This window comes from Caenorhabditis elegans, chromosome IV (genome assembly GCF_000002985.6).
Source record: "Caenorhabditis elegans chromosome IV".
Taxonomy (NCBI): domain Eukaryota; kingdom Metazoa; phylum Nematoda; class Chromadorea; order Rhabditida; family Rhabditidae; genus Caenorhabditis; species Caenorhabditis elegans.
The window spans coordinates 3120106-3138403 of NC_003282.8; the positions used below are offsets into that span (position 1 = coordinate 3120106).

General features: G+C 35.9%; 1 protein-coding gene and 2 non-coding genes across 7 annotated transcripts in view; 2 read left to right on the forward strand and 1 right to left on the reverse strand.

Moving 5' to 3' along the window:
* The window catches only part of mca-3 (Calcium-transporting ATPase), a gene marked incomplete at both ends in the record, with an annotated part of 29993 nt that extends 16949 nt beyond the window's left edge, over positions 1 to 13044 (reverse strand). For 2 of the 5 annotated variants that reach the window (NM_001392277.1, NM_001392278.1), the window contains 9 exons: positions 741 to 866; positions 1526 to 1576; positions 3925 to 4033; positions 6020 to 6411; positions 7800 to 7881; positions 9235 to 9433; positions 11212 to 11268; positions 12112 to 12170; positions 12889 to 13044. In NM_001392277.1, coding sequence (NP_001380076.1) covers positions 741 to 866; positions 1526 to 1576; positions 3925 to 4033; positions 6020 to 6411; positions 7800 to 7881; positions 9235 to 9433; positions 11212 to 11264 — 1012 coding nt within the window. Of the gene's footprint in view, positions 1 to 740; positions 867 to 1525; positions 1577 to 3639; positions 3739 to 3924; positions 4034 to 6019; positions 6412 to 7799; positions 7882 to 9234; positions 9434 to 11211; positions 11269 to 12111; positions 12171 to 12888 lie in introns of those variants that run through there. The other 3 variants (NM_001383061.2, NM_001268315.4, NM_001307544.3) reach the window with 3 other exon arrangements.
* Y67D8C.15 lies at positions 11917 to 12031 on the forward strand. Its single transcript, NR_053023.1, has one exon. It is a non-coding gene; the product is annotated as an Unclassified non-coding RNA Y67D8C.15 (non-coding RNA).
* Positions 13045 to 14985: 1941 nt separating the features above from the next.
* On the forward strand, positions 14986 to 15135 carry Y67D8C.16. Its single transcript, NR_053024.1, has one exon. It is a non-coding gene; the product is annotated as an Unclassified non-coding RNA Y67D8C.16 (non-coding RNA).
* Positions 15136 to 18298: the final 3163 nt, after the last annotated feature.

Consider the following 18298-nt stretch of genomic DNA (forward strand, 5'->3'; position numbering starts at 1 on the left):
CGCTTGATAAATCGGTCAAATTTCAAATTTTAACTAATTTTAGGCCATTTTTTGAGCCGTCATAACTTTTTTTTTTTGAGAAGTTTTCAAGAAGTTTCATTATGAAATTCGGTATTTTCAGACAATTTTGAGTCTAATAAAGCAACAAAAAAAATTGGACTACACTACCTTTAAGGCAGGTACTCAGAATTAAAAAAAAAATTTAAAAATGCGAAAAATGTCCTAATTTTTGCAAAAAAACTTCAATTTTTTGGTTTTTCTTGTCACAACGGCCGGAATTTGACTTTTATTTAATTTTTACATAAATAGAAAATTTTGATTTATATTTATACGCGTTTTTTGTCGATTTAGGTAAGTTTTCAATCGATATCAACTGAATAGGATTTTCAACAAAAAACGCATAATAAAATACCAAATTCTGCAACTTATGGTAAAAATTGAAGAAAAAAATATAAATTCCTGCCGTTCACACAAGGAAAAGTTGGCAAAATTGGTCATTTTAGTAAAAAATAGGTTATTTTTAAAAAAATAGGAAAATTCGGTTTTTCGGGGTTCTGGCAAAATTTTTTTCTAGCAGTGATGCTCATCTTGAGCCTCAATTTCCTTCTGAAATTTTTTTTTTCAGCGTGCATTTTTCACAGTAAATGTGTGTTGCAAAAAATCGATTTCACAAACAATTTTCTGGTTTTTTCAGTGAAAAATTGCACTTTTCAGCTCAAATTTCGCGCCCAAAAACTCACCAGCATATCCAATTTGAATAGCAAGCCGTGTAAGTTTTGCCTGGAGCACAGATCGTTCCTTCTTTCCGTCAGATTCCGCTGCAGCGACAGCTTTTCCGTTAGCCATGGCTTCATCTCCTTTCGAGTCTGAAAATGGATTAGAACATAGCGATAGAACGTTGTTGAAATGGCAGCACTTTTTTTGAATTGGAATTTCCACGGATTCACTGTGAGATGGGTCTCGGCGCGCAAAAAAGGTTATGGTAGTTTGCTACACATTTTTCGGTTAAAAATGGTTTTTTGTACGTTGAAAACTGATTTAAAACAATTTTTAACAGAAAAATGTAAAGACAGCGATAAAATTCGTTAAAACAGAGCAATTTCAATGAAAAATGCAGTCGCAAAAATAGAACTGTCGAGACCCATCTGACTTAATTCGTGTGCCTTTAAATGTCAAAATCTATTGATATACAACGATATATCGATCGAAAATTAGTCAAAAAGAAAACCAATTAACCAAATAAAAAGTAATAACAGAGTGAGAAAAGAGAGAGAGAGAGAGAGAGAAGTTCGAGAAAAGCAGAGAAATCGACAGGAATTCGGGTGGAATTGCCATGATCAGTGGAGGCCTGGGATGCATTACTAAAAAAAATGGTCAGAGCTCTTTTTTTTTTTTTTTTGCACAACATCCATTCCAGCATCTACTGACTTTGACAAAATCTACTCGAAAAATTTCCCTAGTTTTCTCTCTTTTTTCAAACATTCTCTCCATGTCTTTTCCTTGAAATTGGGGGTCCAGCACTCACCGAGAAGCGCCTGTGCAGTTCCTTCCTCGGCTCCAGATGCTCCATCGCCGCCTGCAAAAAAGATCAAACCTCTATGAGAGAAATAGAAGTGAAATTTTGGGTCTCGAACAGAAGAAGGATTCTGTGGATTTTGTGTCGATTTACGCAGGCATCGTGTACTCCGCGAGGAGAAAACTAATTTGTGTGTCTGAAACTCTGGATTTTGTACTAATTTCGCTAGTTTTTCCTTGAGTTTAACATTAAAAATTGAACATTTACCTCTATTAGATATTACCAAACACAACAGGACCCAGGGGGCGTGGCGCGGGAAGAGCTAAAATTGTGTAGATTTACGGAGCGCGTTAAGATTAATTTAACTATTAACGCTCCGTAAATCTACACAATTTAGGCTCTTCCCGCGCCACGCCCACTGGGTTCTGTTGTGTTTGGCAATATCTAATAGAGATAAATTTTCTATTTCTTAATGTTAAACCCAAGTGAAACCTGGTGAAATTCAGTCCAAAGCCCAGAATTTCAGGCAAAAACTGTAAAATCTTGCAGAAACAAGAATTCGCGCTTCTCGCCGTGGAGTACACAAGCACAAGCCCTGCGTAAATCTAAACTTGCACGTAGTGCCAGGCGGTCTCATCACGGTTTGATCTAAAAAAAAATGCGGAAATTTTTAGTCCAAAAATATGTTACGTCAGCACGTTCTTAACCATACAAAATCAGTTAAAAACTCTCTGCGTCTCTTCTTCCGCATTTTTTGTAGATCAACATAGATCAAGCCGAAATGAGACACTCTGACACCACGTGCACGTGTGGCTTGAAAAATTCACGAATCTTTCGTTCTGTCACTTTTTTCTCAAATATATATATATATATATATATGGGGAAACGACACTGAAGTTATAAAATTTTTAGGGGGAGTAGAAAATAGACTTTTCAGGCATATTCTGGGGAATTTCAGATCAAGCTAATATTCACAAAACACCACCATCATCATCATCATCATTATCATCACGACCAAGACACCATCCAGTATGTAATAGAAGAAGACGAGGAAAATCTATTTAAAGAAGAAGAAGAAGAAGAAGATATAAATAATAAAATAGAGTATAACATTTTTAGGGTGATAGAGTTGTGAATTTCGTGTGTGTGCACGTGGTGTCAGAATGTCCCATTTCGTTCTGATCTACAAAAAATGCGGGAACTTAAATAGAGTCGTATACCCTTAATCTGACACCACGTGTGTGTGGGCGTGTGTGATAAATCTGGGACCAACCACGTGTACAAGTGTGTGTGTGTGTGTGTGTGTGTGTGTGTGTGTGAGTGTTATGCGTGTAATTTTGTGTGTGTGTGTAGTTGAATGGGGGAAAACCAAATTCCTAATCAGAAAAATCGCTAAACGGGTTTCCAATTATCGATTTACTCGGCCATGTGTCGATTTACGCCGTGTACTCCACGAGGAGAAGATTACTACTAGTTTTTGGGCCGACACCGAACTCGCCGAAATAGTGCTTCAAGTGAAAACTGAGACTGAAATTGTATCGTTTTCGCGGTTTTTCTTTTTGACGAAAAATTTTGATTTTTCTACCGAAATTTTTCGTAAAATCGTAAATATCAACCTTTTCACGTACTTTTTTTTTTAAATAAAGGTTTTTCGAAGAACTACCAGAAATTGAGAATTTTTACGAAAAATGGCAATTTGGTAATAATATTTTCTGCATCAAAAAGTGCCGAAATTTCAGGAAATTTACGCATTTCTCAGGTTGTGAAAGGCGAAAATTCAATTTTTTTTTGCCAAAAACAGACAAAAAAAGCAGAAGATGACAAAATTTCAGTGATTCGAGAACTTTTAGTAAAAACCGAAAAACCGACTTTTTCTCGAGGAGTACACACGAGCTGCGTAAATCGACACAAGCTTCAATTGGAAGCCCGTTGAGAAAGACTGTAGAAGATAGGATAGAAGACGGCGACGACGACGACGCAGACAGGCAGAGACGACGAGAATCAGAAAGATCAGAAGATCAGTAACAACAACGACGAAGAAGACGACGACGACGACGACGATTCAGAGAAGGAGTAGAAGTAGTAGTAGTAGGAGAGTTGCAGGAGAGAGATTGGAAAACTACCATTTTGATTTTGAGCCTGATGATGTGAATCTCGATGTTCACGATGATGATGATGATGATGGTGGTGATGAGATTTGACCGACGATCGAGAACGTCGTTCTGTAAACCGATTAGAGAGTAGTTTGAGAGGGTGAAGAGAGGATTCAGAGAGAGAGAGAGAGAGAGAGAGAAGTGGTGATGGAGAGAGAGAGAGCGAGAGCTAGAGAGAGACGTAGACAGCCGAAGGAAAAGAAAAAAAAAGCTAAGATTTAATTTGATTGACTATCAAAGATCAGCCCCCCGTACCCTCTCTCTTTGCAGTTTTTCGTTCCTCTTCAGCGACGGTCTTGGCGGCGCCGAGCAGTGTCATGATGATTCCAGTCTGTGAGTTGACTCCGACAGCTGTCACCAACATCTGTAAGAGAAATCATTGGGGGATTTTTAACGAAAGAACTCGCGGAGTTTTGTTCTGGAAAGTCGTTAAAGGTGGCGTAGTCGAATTTATTATTTATGATTTTTTTGCAGTTTTCTGTTGTATTCTTGCTAATATTGCCGAATCAAAGTCCGCATATAGATCTACATAAATTTAAAGGTGGCGTAGTCGAATTTTTTTAAAATTGCTTTATTAGACTCAAAATTGTCTGAAAACGCCGAATTTCATAATGAAACTTCTTGCAAAAAACTAAAAAAAAAAACGTTAAGACGGCTCAAAAAATGGCCAAAATTAGTTAAAATTCGAAATTTGACCGGCTTGTCAATGTAGCAGCAGCTGGAAACAATTTTTTTTTGAAATCACCGTCAAATTTTGAATATACAATGTGATTTTCTTGCGTTTTCAACTTCATTCAGGTGTTTAAAAGTCGATAGACGGCGTGATTGTTAAATTTTTTAAACCAAATCTCGCCGTCCATCGACCTAAAAATACCTAAATAAAGTTAAAAAGCAAGATAATTACATTGCATATTCAAAATTTGACGGTGATTTCATCAAAAAAAATTGTTTCCAGCTGCTGCTGCGACATTGACAAGTCGGTCAAATTTCGAATTTTAACTAATTTTAGGTCATTTTTTGAGCCGTCATATTACATTTTTTTGAGATTTTCGCAAGAAGTTTCATTATGAAATTCGGCGTTTTCAGACAATTTTGAGTCTAATAGAGCAATTTTCAAAAAATTCGACTACGCCACCTTTAAATTTATATAGATCTATAGATGCGGACTTTGATTCGACAATATTAGCAAGAATACAACAGAAAACTGCAAAAAAATCCAAAAAAGTACGAGAAAATTTGACTGAAATTTTTTTAAGTCAAGAAATGGGCGGAGCCTATATTCAGATCTTCTTTACGATTAGCTGTGTGTTTTGCATGATTAAAAAATTTTTAAGTCTATATAGGTTAGACAGTTTAACTTTAAATTCAAAACGGCGCAACACGCTGAATTTTGAATTTCAACTGTCTAAGGCTTAAATACTTTTTAAAAAACATGCGAAAATAGCTTAAAAAGATCTGCAAATAGGCTCCGCCCATTTCTTGGCTCTTTGCGTTTTTCAGTCAAAGTTCCTCGAATTTTTTGAATTTTGTTTTTGCATTTCACTGCAACTTTTTTCAAACGGGGGCCGAGAAAAAATGCGAAAAATCGGTGTTTGCACACAGTACACCGCATTTAACGACATTTTGTACTTGCTTTGTTTTCTTGTGTTTTTCACCGATTTTTCCCGTTTTTTTCTTATTAAAACTGATAAATAAATATTTTTTGCAGATGCTAAAACAATGTCCAAGTGAAAAAATTGTGTATTGAGTCGGTAAGTAGCGGTGAAAGTGGTCAATGTAATATGATGGATTACGGGAATACAAAACCTAAACTTTTTTCCAAACATGATACATATACCGCTTAGATGTTGAAACTACCTGATTTTCATAACGAGACCGCTGAAAAAGTTTTGAGTTTTTCGAAATTCAAATTTTTTAGTGAAAAAGTTGAGGTTTTCGCACAAAAAGTTGAATTTTGAAAACCTCAAAACTTTTTCAGCGGTCTCGTTATGAAAATCAGGTAATTTCAGCATCTAAGCATCATATGTATCATGTTTCAGAAAAAGTTTAGGTTTTGTATTCCCGTAATCCATCATATTGCATTGACCACTTTCACCGCTGCTTGCCCACTGAATACATAATTTTTTTACTTGGAAATTGTTTTAGCATCTGCAAAAAGTATTTATTTATCAGTTTTGATAAGAAAAAACGAAAAAATTCGGTGAAAAACGAAAGAAAACAGGCGGAAAACAAAGCAAGATAAATGGCCGCTGAAACTTGTCGGCCCCTCGGCCATGGCCTAGAAACCACTTTTCCTCGTCCCTCGTGAGGAAAAAGTTGCAGTGGCAAAGTTTCCTCGACTAACACAAACCTTTCCAGATCCTTCCATAACGTGTGTTCCAGACAAAATAATCGGATCGTGCTCGGGGCTCTTCCTGATTTGATCCGATTCTCCTGTCAACGAGGACTCGTCCATTTTAAGATCATTCGATTGAATGATAATTCCGTCTGATGGAATCAAATCTCCGTACTTGATCTGGGCAATGTCACCGACGACGAGCTCATTCACGACGACTTGTACCGATTGACCGCCACGAAGGACGAAGAATCGATGTTCGGTTTCGATTTTCGCTTGGAGACCACGGAATTGACGTTCCTTTGTGTAATCATTGAGAGCCGTGACCAGTACGACGACAATAACTGAGATGAGAATTGCGACACCTTCGATCCATCCGGCATCGTGTTCACTGTCATCCGAACCCGCTGAAAATTGAGAGAAAAATTGGAATTTGAATGAAAAAAAATTCAATCTTATTTATAATTTCGAAGATTTTGCGATTTTCGGGTCTCGAAGCGAACAATTTTCTGTAATTCAACAAATTGTGCGCCTATAAAGGAGTACTGTAGTTTCCAACTCTTAGTTTTTTTTTCGGAATTGTGAAAATGTATGAAATTCATCAAAGAATTAGCAACTACAGTAGTCTTTAAAGGCACACGATTTTTCAAATTTAAGAAAACCGGTCACTCACGCTCTCCTCAAAGCCGAATAATTATTAGAGCGCGCTTGCAGCGCTTCGCGTTTCTGCATCCGTGGTATTTTGCCTTTCCACTGAAATAAGCAGCTTATAAGCTTATAAGCAGCTTATAAGCTTATAAGCAGCTTATAAGCTTATAAGCAGCTTATAAGCTTATAAGCTTATAAGCAGCTTATAAGCTTATAAGCTAATAAGCTTATAAGCTAATAAGCTTATAAGCTAATAAGCTTATACGCTTATAAGCTAATAAGCTTATAAGCTAATAAGCTAATATGCTTATAAGCTGCTTATTTCAGTGGAAAGGCAAAATACCGCGGATGCAGAAATGCGAAGCGCTGCAAGCGCGCTCTAATAATTATTCGGCTTTGAGGAGAGCGTGAGTGACCGGTTTTCTTAAATTTGAAAAATCGTGTGCCTTTAAAGACTACTGTAGTTGCTAATTCTTTGATGAATTTCATACATTTTCACAATTCCGAAAAAAAAACTAAGAGTTGGAAACTACAGTACTCCTTTATAGGCGCACAATTTGTTGAATTACAGAAAATTGTTCGCTTCGAGACCCGAAAATCGCAAAATCTTCGCATTTGGGTAATAACACAATCATGTGTCGATTTACGCAGCATGTGTACTCCAGGAGGAGAAGCTGTTTTTTAAACAGCTTCTATATGATGAAATTCAGGGGGTTTTGGAGGTTTTAGAAGAAAATCGAAATATTTACTGTTGAAAACCCAGGCAACTATATATTTTGGCTCGAAAGTTGGGAAAAAATCGATTTTTTGCTGTAAACTTTGAAAAAATCCAACAGAAAATGTCAATTTTCAGCCAGTTTTTCGGATTTTTTTTTGAATTTTTACATACTATTTTCCTATATTTTGGTAAACTTTTGATTATAAAAGTTGAAAATCAAGGTTAATTTTCGCTGAAAAATTCGAAAAATGCACTAGAACATTGTCGTTTTCCGGGTAATTACACTTTCCAGCCAGTTTGTTGCAAAATGAGAGAAAGATTGGCGATTTGAGTGCTAAAAATCGCGCCAAAATCGGTAAAATCTATCATCTTCTCCTCGCGGAGTACACGGCCGTGATTTTCTTCTTCCATCAAAAAAAAAAACTATACCAGTATCTTCTCCAGGAGGTCTGTAGAATGAAAGAGCAAGTGATACGATTGCAGAAACAAGAAGAATAACAAGAGTGACGTCCTGAAAAAAAAAACAATTTTTTGGATTTTTTTCTTTTTTTTTCAGAATTTTCCAGTGCTAGTCCCTCAAAAAAGAGGACCTTCCAATATTTTTTTCCGCCGAAAAAAAAAAAAAAACTTTTAGGTTGCCACAACCCACCCACTCATGCATATTCAATAATTTCCTTTTTTTTGCTTTTTTCTCGTCTTTTTTCTTTTTCTTGCTCATAAAAAGGCATACGGAGTAAGAGAAAAAAGGGAAAAATGTTTTAAATTAGAGTGCACGAGAATTATGGAGACGCAGAGAGAAACCTCTTGGGAGAGAGAGAGAGAGCATTTATTCTTTTGAAAGAAGCTCTTGGGAAAATGAGGGAATTTTTTAGTTTTAGATAAATATTTGAATAAATAAAAGGTGAAGGGTGGGGGAATTTTTAGAGCTTTAAAAATTAAAAAAATTAAAAATTGCTTGAAATTCGCGAAAAAATGGGAATTTTTACTGAATTTCCACACATTTTAGGCACTATTTTAACAGAAAATCGAACAATTCGTGAAAAAAAAAGCCAAAATCCATCCAAAATCACCGATTTTTGCATTTTTAGCGGCGGGAAAAAATAATTTTGAACATTTTTGAGGTTTTTCCAGGATTTTCCCCATTTTATGCACACATTTTTCGTGTTTTTTTATAGAGAAAAAATGACGATTTTAATGAAAAAATGAGAAAATCTTTTCAGAAAAATGCAATTTTTCCAATAAAAAATTATCCAAACTCAGCTGAAATTTTGATTGAAAATTGGCATTTTCAAGTCTTTTTTACTGATTTTCTACACATTTTAGGTATTTTTAAAAAGAAAAATCGAAATTTTCGAAAAAAAAAAAGAATCAAATCCAGTTAAAATTTCGTCGATTTTCACCATTTTTAGCGCTCAGGAATCAATTTTAATCAAATTTTCCATCAATTTTATGTGCATTTTTGGTGTTTTAAGAGAAAAAATGTCGATTTTAATGTCGAAAATCAATTTTTTTTTCCAACAAAAATTGCCCAAATTCAGCTGAAATACTCATTTTTATTCAATTTTTCCTCTCAATTTTGTTTGAAAATTGGCATTTTCCCGGTATTTAATGAATATTTTCAGTCGTTGGGAACGAAATTAATCGAAAAAAAAATTAAGTTTTTAGTCTCAAAATTTCGAAAAAAAAAACTGACTAAAATCCCGGATTTTTGCCTAAATTGCCCATTTTTATCGCAATTTTCAGTCAAATTACTGAAAAAAGTGCCAAAAAATCCACGAAAAACGCGGCGGAATTTGAAGGAAATTTGCCGTTTTTAGCCAAAATTTGAGTAATTTTTGCTCATTTTTCCGCCGCGAATTTTCACCTGAAGAGCCTCCCAAACAAGCTGTAAGAAGCATTTCGGTGGATGTGGTGGAATTTCATTGGCTCCGAACACGTTTCTTCGCCTTTCGAGCTCCTCTTCGTTGTTGGGCAGTCCATTATTGGGATCTGTTTTCAATCGTTCACACAGACCCGTTGTTCCTCCGTAATCTGTCTCGATCTTTTCTTTGGCTTCGGCGCTCCTGTAATGTAATAATAAAAAGATTAGCTTTTTTTGTTTCGTTGATTTATTAGTAATAAAAATGGAGATAAAGCACTAGAAATGAGGGGTTTTTGCTGTAAAAAATCCGAAAAAAATGGGGTAAATTTTGCTTTTTCGGCAAGAAATTCACTTTTTAAATCGAATTTCTGCTTTTTTTTATTGATTTTTAGTCTAAAAGCACCTTTTTAGTCTAAAAGCACACAAATTTGGTCACAATCAACTGGAAATGTGCCCCCAAAAACAACAAAAATGTGAAAAATTGGACAGAAAATCAATAAAAACATTGGATTTCCGGCAGATTCCAGCGAAATGTATCCTTTTTTTTCCAAATTTGTAGCTAAAAATTCCGAAAAAATGTGGTGAATTTAGTTAAAATCTGCAATTTTTGGGGGCGGAAATCACATTTCCATCCTATTCTGGTTCAAAAATTTTCTCACAATCGACTGGAAATGTGCGTAAAACGACAAAAATGGGCCAGAAAATCGATAAAAATTGGATATACGGGGCAGCTGCGGCGCGGAAAATGCAGATTTCAGCTAAATTTAGCCCCTTTTTTCGAAATTTTCAGCCAATTCTCACTAAAAACTCTCAGTTTTTGGTCCGTCAGAGAAAAATATTTTATAGTGAGAATTGGCTAAAAATTCCGAAAAAAAAGGGGATTTATATAGAATTTCTCTCCAATTTTGTGGATTTTTTGCTGATTCGGGTGCCTTTTTAGTCGATAAGTTTATAAATTTGGTCATAATCGACTGGAAATGTGCCTAAAAACGACGAAAAAATCGCAAAATTAACGTAAATTCGATAAAAAAATTTATTGGACTTCCGGCTGCTGCGGCACGGAGAAATGCAGATTTCAGCTAAATTTAGCCCCTTTTTTTCGAAATTTTCAGTCCTTCAGAGAAATATATAGTGAGAATTGGCTGAAAATTCTGAAAAAGGAACTAAATTTAGCTGAAATTCAATTTTTTTAAATAATTTTCGTCCAATTTTTTGCGAAATTAAGTGCATTGGTACATAAATTCGGTCCCAACCGACTGGAAATGTGCCTAAAAATGGCAAAATATAACAGAAAATCGATAAAAATTGGATATACGGGGCAGCTGCGGCACCGAAAAATGCAGATTTCAGCTAAATTTAGCCCCTTTTTTCGAAATTTTCAGCCAATTCTCACTAAAAACTCTCAGTTTTTGGTCCGTCAGAGAAAAATATTTTATAGTGAGAATTGGCTAAAAATTCCGAAAAAATTGGGGATTTATATAGAATTTCTCTCCAATTTTGTGGATTTTTTGCTGATTTGGGTGCCTTTTTAGTCGATAAGTTTATAAATTTGGTCATAATCGACTGGAAATGTGCCTAAAAACGACGAAAAAATGGCAAAATTATCGTAAATTCAATGCTGCGGCACGGAGAAATGCAGATTTCAGCTAAACTTAGCCCCTTTTTTTTCGAAATTTTCAGTCCTTCAGAGAAATATATAGTGAGAATTGGCTGAAAATTCTGAAAAAAGGAACTAAATTTAGCTGAAATTCAATTTTTTTAAATAATTTTCGTCCAATTTTTTGCGAAATTAAGTGCATTGGTACATAAATTCGGTGCCAACCGACTGGAAATGTGCCTAAATGTGGCAAAATATAACAGAAAATCAATGAAAATTGGATTTCCGACGGCTGCGGCACCGAAAAATGCAGATTTTTGCTAAATTTATCACTTTTTCAGGAATTTTTAGCCGAAATATGGTTTTTTTTGTTGCGTACTCACCTGTACTCCATAAGGGCGCGAAGCTCCTCCAGTGATGCACCATATTCGGGCATCTTTCTGCAACGAAAAAAAATGAGAAAATTATTTATTTATTTATTCTTTTTTTTAAGAAAAAAAACAACGCAATAACTATTTCTGAATGGTATGTGCTGCTGCTTCGATTATTGTGTGCTGTTATCGAACGGAAATACACACGCTGAGTCACCATGAAGAATGGGCAAATATATTTCTATCAGACCGCGAGGGCATTTTCAGACTTTACAGTGTGGAAAATTTTTATTTTTCCTTTTTTTTTCAAAGCAAATCTGTCCGGGAGAGGCCGTGACTCAACCTGTTGGGCAAAACTACAAGCCGATCGCGGCAAGTAAACGCGGAAAAGTAAAAAAAAAAAAAAAACGAAGCACAGAAAACAACAAGCAGCACACAAAAATAACAACGGCGGGCAAGCTGCTGCCATCGATATATAAAAATTGATCGATTTTATTGATAACATTTGATAAAATAGAAAGCGCGCGCTGACTATTTTTCAACTATTTGAGTGCATTTTATAATTTTCTCGCTTGATTTTAGGAAAAAAATTTTATATTCGAAAAAACACCAATTTTCCACGTGTTTTTACGCTGAAAACCTCCAAATTTCCACGCGGAATTGTAAATGCAACAAAAAAGCATGTGAAATGACTCAAATGAGCCAGAAAAAAATGCTCTTGGCAGGGGTGTGTGGCGGAGAAGAAGGGGGGAAAAGGCATCTGCTGTTGTTTTTGAGGAGCTTCTCTCCCCCATCTTTTTCAGCCGCTGCTGCTCGTTTTCTGTGTTGTTTCCGGGGGGGCGCTAACAGACGCAGACGGCAAAATAAGTGAAAACCCGACGTCTTATTTCTTTTTTTGTTGCGTGTTCTTACGTTGATTATATGAAAAAGCTAAAAAGCTTTCTTGCAGGTAGTTGTAGTTGCACACAGATCTGAAAAATTGGAAATTGGGATGGGAAATCGCGAGAAAATAGGCGAGAAATTAAAATTTTCGAAAATGAAATTAGAAAATTTGTATGTTCGCGCCGCGGCGAGTACGGTGTGCAATTGTACGCAATTAGTGTACGCAAGCACCGTTGCGCACCGTACCCGCGCGGGTGTTTTGAATTTAATAAAATGTGTTTTTTAATTAGATTTTTTGAGATTTAATTAGCGTTTCAAATTTAATATGTAAAGTATTTTTTGAGATAAAAATATTTAAAAAAAGCTCAAAGGCCCCAGAACGTTGGGTCTTGTTAGGTATTTGCCGATAAAACCGTTAATTCAAACTTTTTCAATTAATTTTGCAGATTTCGAAGCTTTTTTCGTCTTTTTCGTTATATTTTCCGTAGTTTTTTTATTTTTTGTTGATTTTTACGTCAAAATGGTTTTCTTTAGCATTATTTCGAGGTTAAAATAAATTTAAAAGACGACAAATTCTTGAAAATTGGCGAAATCCGAGAAAAATGAATATTTCATCGATTTTTGCATAAAAATCTTTAAAAACAACGAAAAACATAACAAAATCGTCGAAAAATTCTTGAAAATCGGCGAAACTAATTTAAAACATTTGAATTTCTTGTTTTACCGCCATTTACCTAATAACGAGACCCATTGCCCGTGGAGCGCGTTTCAACGTCAATTTCTAAAAAAAGGGGCCACAATACTTGCCTCTGAGTTTTTTCTCGGTCTGTTATTCTTGTTTTTCGAAAATTTGAAGTCAGAACGAGTTCATCATACGAATTGTCCCTCACTCTCTACCTTTTCGAACCAGCCTACTACTGTATGCAGGTTTGTCTCGGCCCAATCGTTGATGCAACTGAAAACAAACGAAAACGTAAAATCGAATGAATATTTAATTTTTTTGTTCAAGCGTTTGAAAAATAAATTGAGAAACGCAACGGGACGGGCAGGAAGTTGAACGAAAAGACAAAAGATCGTCGTCGTCCCCGGGACTAAAAGTGTGTGGAGGGCCCCTACCGAAAAAGTTTAGTTTGCAAGTGGCCAAAAAAAATGGGAAGGGATGAAGAAGACGAGACGAAGGCGAGAAAAAGATGGAAAGGAAGAAGAAGAAGAAGAAGTCGACGGCGACGTCTTCTCCGTGTGAAAAACGCAAAATAGTGACGGCGGGTCGCGCCGGATGAGAAAAAAGAAAAAAAGAAGAGCCCGCGCCGCCGACGTCATCAAAAAAATTTTTTTTTAAGAGTGAGAACCAGAATCAAATAGAAAAAATGAATGACTAGAGTTTATTGGAAAATTGGAAGATTATTGTCCGCAAATTGTGGGCGAAATAATTCCACAATTGATAAGGTTTTATCGATAGCAAATAAACTTTCCACAATGTATTTATGAATTTAAAATTAGTCAAGATATAGAGAAAACGAGGAAATTTGGTCAGAAATATTGGTCTTTTCATTAATATCGAGTTTTTCGTAGATGCAGATATTACGGGAACCCAAATGCCTGAGAATGCGTCTTACACAACATATTTGACGCGCAAAATATCTCGTAGCGAAAACTACAGTAATTTTTTTAATGGCTACTGTAGCCATTGTGTAGATTTACGGGCTCGATTTTTGAAATGAAGTGAAATAATTTATTTATTTAAAAATAGAAAATTGAAATTAAAGTAAACAAAAAATGTAGTCATTCCGAGAGTTACTGTAGTTTTCGGTACGAGATACTGTGCGCGTCAAATATGTTGTGCAATACGCATTCTCAGAATTCCGTGTTCCCGTAATAATAACTTGAACCAGTTTTAGGAGTATGCATGGCTAAATTTTTTTTTTGAAAACATTCTTAAGCTGCTAAAATTGCTCCAAAATTTTTTTTTTCAAAAAGTTTTTCTTACGATGTTCTGGCTATGAATTCTGAAAGCTTTTTGGTTTTTTTTTTTTTTAAATCTGAAAATTATATCAAAAAATTTCATCTTTATTCAAAAAATTAAGAAATTCCAAACTATTCTCAACAGTTTTAAATTTTGTAAAGGTCAGATTCTTCATAATTTTGAAATTCTCTGAATATTTTTTCTTGCCTACCACAAAATCTCTAAAGTCAGAATTTTTTTTGCAAAAAAAAAGAAACAGTTTTGGAGCAATTCTCGATTTCTCCGAAAAAAATCACTGCAAAAACTTCAGGGGGTAGCCTGAAAAACTGCACAAAACCTGTAATTTTGGGTTAAAAAATTCAAAAAAAAAAAAAGTATTTTTTACTTCTAAATATCCTGAAAGTTTCCGAAAGTTGACCAAAAAAAATGCTCGAAATTTCAGAAAAAGTGCACTGAAACTGTAACATTTCAGAACGAAATTTCATTTTTTTTTCTTTTTAAGAAACGACCAAAAATTAAAAAAAAATTTTAACAAGAAAAAAAATAGAGAAACGGAAAAGCTGAAGCCGTGGCGGGACACCGGTTGTTTTTCCACAATTTTTTTCTTATTAGACCCCGCGACAAGACATGGAGAAGGCGGGGTGGGGGTGGCGAAAAGAAAAAAATGCGATCTATATATATTTATGCTTATGCTCTGAAGGAGGGGGGGGGGGGGGTCTCTGCTTTAACGTGTGAAGGATTATGGAAAAATATATATGGCTAGGAGGGCGTCGCGCACGCAGTTCGTCTCTCCATCTCCTCATCTCTAAACTCCCAAAAAACGAAAAGCGGGATAGCTTTCTCAGCACAACTCAAGTCTGACTTGAATCAATTTGTGTCTGTGTGTACTGGAGAAGTGGGAGAAGAAGAAGGAACGAATCGAGCAAGAAAGAGAGAGAGAGAGAAAGAGGAAAAGACATAGCCGCTCTTTTTACGGGGCCCTGCTCCAAAAAAGACGACGTCGTCGCTTCTCCTTGTGCTGCTCTTAGCTCCCTCTGCTGCTGCTGCTGCATCGACGAGAAGAGTGAGCACATACACACACACACACACACACACACACACACACAATTCAATGGGATTTGGAATTGGTCCAATTGTATGTATGAGAAAAAGAGAGAAGACTGGAAAAACGAGAGAAAGGAGGCGCACCAGGGCTTTTCTTTTTCCTTGAGAGGACCGAGCAAAAGCACGCGTTGTCTTCAAGGAGTAGGAGGAGCAATAGAGAAGAGCACAAAGAGCATGTAATAAATTATCTAATACGTTTTATTTTCTTGTTTAAAATTTTTGATTTTTTTTTGAAACTGCATATAATTTACCAGCCGTGGACCGCACCTACGGCGCGGCCCCCGACTTTTTGAGAAAACACATTAGATATACGGTGTCTATCGCGGACCTCGATCGATGTCTGCTGCGCACTTAGCATAAGGTTTCCCAAAATTTCGTTGCTCTGATCAAAGATCAAACTACATAGGGACAGAAGGACACGCGCTTTATATATAGTAAATGATTCTAAAAGACGCAGAAAAATTCTAAAAGACGCCCCAATGTGGTAACGCGCTCCACTGCCAATTCTCTACCCCCGCATGTGGGTCTCGTTAGGTATTTGGGGGCAAAATATGTAAATTCAACCATTTTTCGTTTTTTAGGTTGATTTTATTGATTTTTTACGATGAAGATATGTTTTTCAAAACGTTTTTTTCAATTTAAAAAATTATTTTTAAACAACTTCGACGCAAAAATCAATATAAACAACTTGGAACATCACGAAAAATGCTCAAAAATTGGCGAAATCGGCAAAACTTATTGAAAACTTTTGAATTTACGGTTTTACCGCCAAATACACGTCGTGTCAGGCTGTCCCATAACGGTTTGATCTACAAAAAATGCGGAATTTTTTCGGGCAAAAATATGTGACGTCAGCACGTTCTTAAACAAAAGGAAAAAAGTTGAGAACTCTGCGTCTCTTCTCCCGCATTTTTTGTAGATCTGAATGAAAAAGTTACTTCAAATTGTGCTCGCCATACAACATTTTTGGAAAGTTTACGGAATAGCGACGAGATTCTAAAAACGGATAAAAAATCCTTAAGTCAAACTCAATTTGAAAATCGAGCAGCCTTTATCGATACTTTCTATGAAATAATTCTTATGGATCAATCTGCCGAGAAATTTGAAATCGATAAGCTAACAATGTTGGTTAATAAGTGTTTGATGCGGAAGCAATACGTGGAACTTATGATTTTAAAGTTTTTCCCCGTAAATGAAAAAAATACCGTTGACTTTTTTGGCTTGCTCAAGAATTTTCAAGCCGAGTTGTTCGCGAAATAATTATTTGATAGTTAATTGGAATTTTTTTGAATAAATATGTTTCTGACCTTATTATATATTACCCAGACACGAAATTTCCCAATTTTTCGTCAAAAGTACGGTAGGTGCCCCAAAAAATAAATGCTTTAAAAATCGTGTCGAGACCGCCTTCGCTACAGCAAGACTCCGCAAACACGGGCATACACCAAGCACGCTTACCAGTAAGTGCGCTCCACCGGACAGATTATATTTATTTATTTTTTGTTGTTTTTTTTTTGTTATTTTTCACCGACTTCCCTATGTTTTTCTTGTTTTTTTTCAGTTTTTTGAATGAAAATTTAAATAAAAACCATTTTCAACATACAGCGTACAATTGTCGACTCGGAACATCAAACAAAACAGAGATCGAATAAATCGATAACATTTGGGGTTTTGAATTAAAAGTCTTGATTTTTGCGCAAAGGGTTTTCTAATTTTTTATACAATCGTTCAGCCCGATTCACTGAAAATATTTTGAAAATATTATAATTCTTCACTGATATTTTTTACTTCAAAAAATTTTACTTCAAAAATTTCAACTCTGTTTTTTTTTCAGATGGCAAAGTCGAAGAGATGTAAGAGTTCGATGAAGAGCATTGCAAAGATCAACGAGCGCAGAGCTCTTCTGCAACTTTTTGGTGCAAGTTTCTAATTTTCTAGCTAAGGTTTTCAACTTTCTAGCAAACTTCTCCAAGTTTCTAGAGCACTTCTACAACTGTTTAGCGCAGATTTTCAACTTTCTAGCGCTTTTCTCATACTTTCTATAGCAGGTTTCCAACTTTCTAGAGCACTTTCGCAGCTTTTTAGCGTAGGTTTCCAACTTTCTGGTGCAAGTTCCTGAATGTCTAGAGAACTTTTCCAACAACTTTCTAGCCAAGGTTTTCAGTTTTCTAGCAATTTTCTGCAACTTTCTAGCGATTATCTCTAGCATTCTATCACAAGTCTCCAACTTTCTAGATTACTTCTGCAACTTTTTAAAGCAGCTTTCTAGCGCTTTTTTTAAAAACTTTCCAGCGAATTCCTAGAAAAATGGGCTAAAAGTTCTGAATTTTAACGTAAAAAAATCTAAAAATTATGTCAAATCTGAAAGCTAAAACCTCCAGATTTCTTCCTTCGAAGTGCGAAATGGGTGAGCAAAATGAACCCGTCCGGCGGTGCGTTGGTCAGTGGACGAGGTGGATTTCGGCCCGGTTTTGTGTCGAGAGACTGGCGACATGCGATGGCTGAGCCGAATTTTGTTAAGGTACGTAAATCTATGATGTTTTTTCTCACTAGACATTATGCAAATTAATAAGAATTAATAACTTTGATGATGTAGAAGAGGGTATTTTCTTTGAAAATCAAATAAAAATACCTAGTAAAGTAAATGTGTTGACGCAGTTTAAATTTAGTAGGCAGGCAGGTTTCTAGCTGCGCCTGCCTACCAGAAATTCTGTTCGGGTGATCTTACCGTTGTAGGCGCCAAGAGGCTTGTAGGTAGGTAGGTACAAAGCAAGTGCGTGGGCGAAAATTCATATTGACATGAGATAGATGTAGGCAAATAGGCAGTAATTTTGGCAGGCGGTAGGCAAACGTGTAGGCATGGAATAGGCACAAAAGACATGTGCGCGAAATTTAGGCGTGTAGGTAGGCATTAGGTAGTACGCAAGCAGCGCACACCAAAACAATTATTGGGTCGGTTTATAGTCACCAAAAAGCAGGGGCCTATACAGGCACAAAATAGGTATGCAGGCATTAAAAGGTAGCCACAATTTAGTAATGTCTGCACTAAAAGGTACTTAGGCGCGTAGGCATGAAGTAGGCGTGCCTAGAATTCCAAAAAACTATAGGCACCAATAGGCAGGAACCTATAAACTCATAAAATAGGTGTGT